We start from the raw sequence: 1,464 nt of genomic DNA on the forward strand, positions 1-1,464 counted from the left end.
AAAAAAAAAAGGAAAAACTTTGACCAGGGCACGAGTGTTTTATGTTACGGGCCTAAATACGTCGATAATTCGGTCGATAATCTACGATTCAGCGACGCTTATTTCATGACAGCGCCGCTGTCGGAATATCGCGGAACTAAAATATTACTCGGTTTCATGGTGGCACGTCAATTTCGCTCATAATATACTGACGAAATTTTTGTAGACTTCGTGCTCTTATACTAAAGCACCTAGCTCGTTTCTCCAAGCATAGTATTGTTCCTTGAGGATTCCTGTTGTCCGGATGATACCGTTTTTTAACGTGCAAGACCTGAAATTATTATATGCAGCACATATGTGGCGAGTCGACTGCAGAAGCCGATAACAAAACTGTAAGTTTTTAATTTTCTTTCGTTTTTCATATTAAAATGAATGAAGCGGACTATGTTATTGTCGATACTTTAATTGTGGAGAAGGAATTTTCGATCCATAAAGGCAATTAAAAATGCGAAGTCAACAAAAATTTTTGGTTAAAACAGGACACTCCAGCATCCCCTTAACATATTTCCAAATTCAGATTCATAAAATATACCTGCATCATTTTGACTTCCATACGAACCAATATCGACTAAGGTGAATTTATAATTTGAATCACAAGCAGCCATTAATACTATACTAAATGTTTTTTTATAGTTGTGGTATAAACTGCCAGATAGTGAAGGAGCTTGAATAACGCAATGTTTGCCATCAAATGAACCCAAACAATTTGGAAAATTCCACTTTTCAAGGAATCCTGCACTAATTCGCATATAATCTGCTTCAGATGGTGGCTGTAATACTTTAGGAAGTAAAACACTCGAAATGACTTTAGTTGTTTCTTTTATAATAGCACGTGCTGTCGATTCTCCAATACGGTATGCCAGTGCTATGGATAGTATCTGATCACCCGTAGCTAAATATCTAAAATAATAATTTAACTTAATATCTTTATCTTAAAAAAATTTTAAGGAATCTATTGCTCAATGTTAATTTTAATTAATCTATGTTTTCAATGTTAAAAAACGCAACTATATTAGAATTAAGCAAAAATTAAAGAAAATTATGGCTCGTAGCCCTATTATCTGATTAGTTTTAAATTCGTTGAGCCTTATTACAATTGAATTTTAAAAATATCACGCGGGCAAAATGATGCGTTTAGTATTACAATTTTATTAAGGGGACGTTATTCCAGATGATTATGATTTGCGTTGCAAGACTTACGATAGTTCGGCGCGCAATTTGGAGGGATTTTTCAGTTAAAAAGTTGCGTTTTAAGACCGACGATTGTTCGGCGCGCAATGTATAATACTTTAGATAAATATTGCAAAGAATATTACTACGTCGACCCGCCATCAGATGTCTATTGATATTCGCAAATTCTCGCAAGTGCTGAGATACGCGTATATCACTTTATATAGAATCTCGATTTAATAACTTACACCGGCG

At 34.6% G+C, this 1,464-nt stretch overlaps 1 protein-coding gene across 1 annotated transcript in view; it reads right to left on the bottom strand.

Annotated features, from left to right (window-relative positions):
- Positions 1–216: 216 nt before the first annotated feature.
- LOC108775757 (uncharacterized) overlaps positions 217–1,464 on the bottom strand; it is a 1,663-nt gene continuing 415 nt past the window's right edge. The window contains exons 2-3 of the mRNA XM_018542212.1: positions 572–939; positions 217–272 (exon numbers count right to left, since the gene is read on the bottom strand). Coding sequence (XP_018397714.1) covers positions 217–272; positions 572–939 — 424 coding nt within the window. The remainder of the gene's footprint in view (positions 273–571; positions 940–1,464) is intronic.

This window comes from Cyphomyrmex costatus, unplaced genomic scaffold (assembly GCF_001594065.2).
Source record: "Cyphomyrmex costatus isolate MS0001 unplaced genomic scaffold, Ccosl1.0 scaffold3123, whole genome shotgun sequence".
In the NCBI taxonomy this organism is placed as follows: domain Eukaryota; kingdom Metazoa; phylum Arthropoda; class Insecta; order Hymenoptera; family Formicidae; genus Cyphomyrmex; species Cyphomyrmex costatus.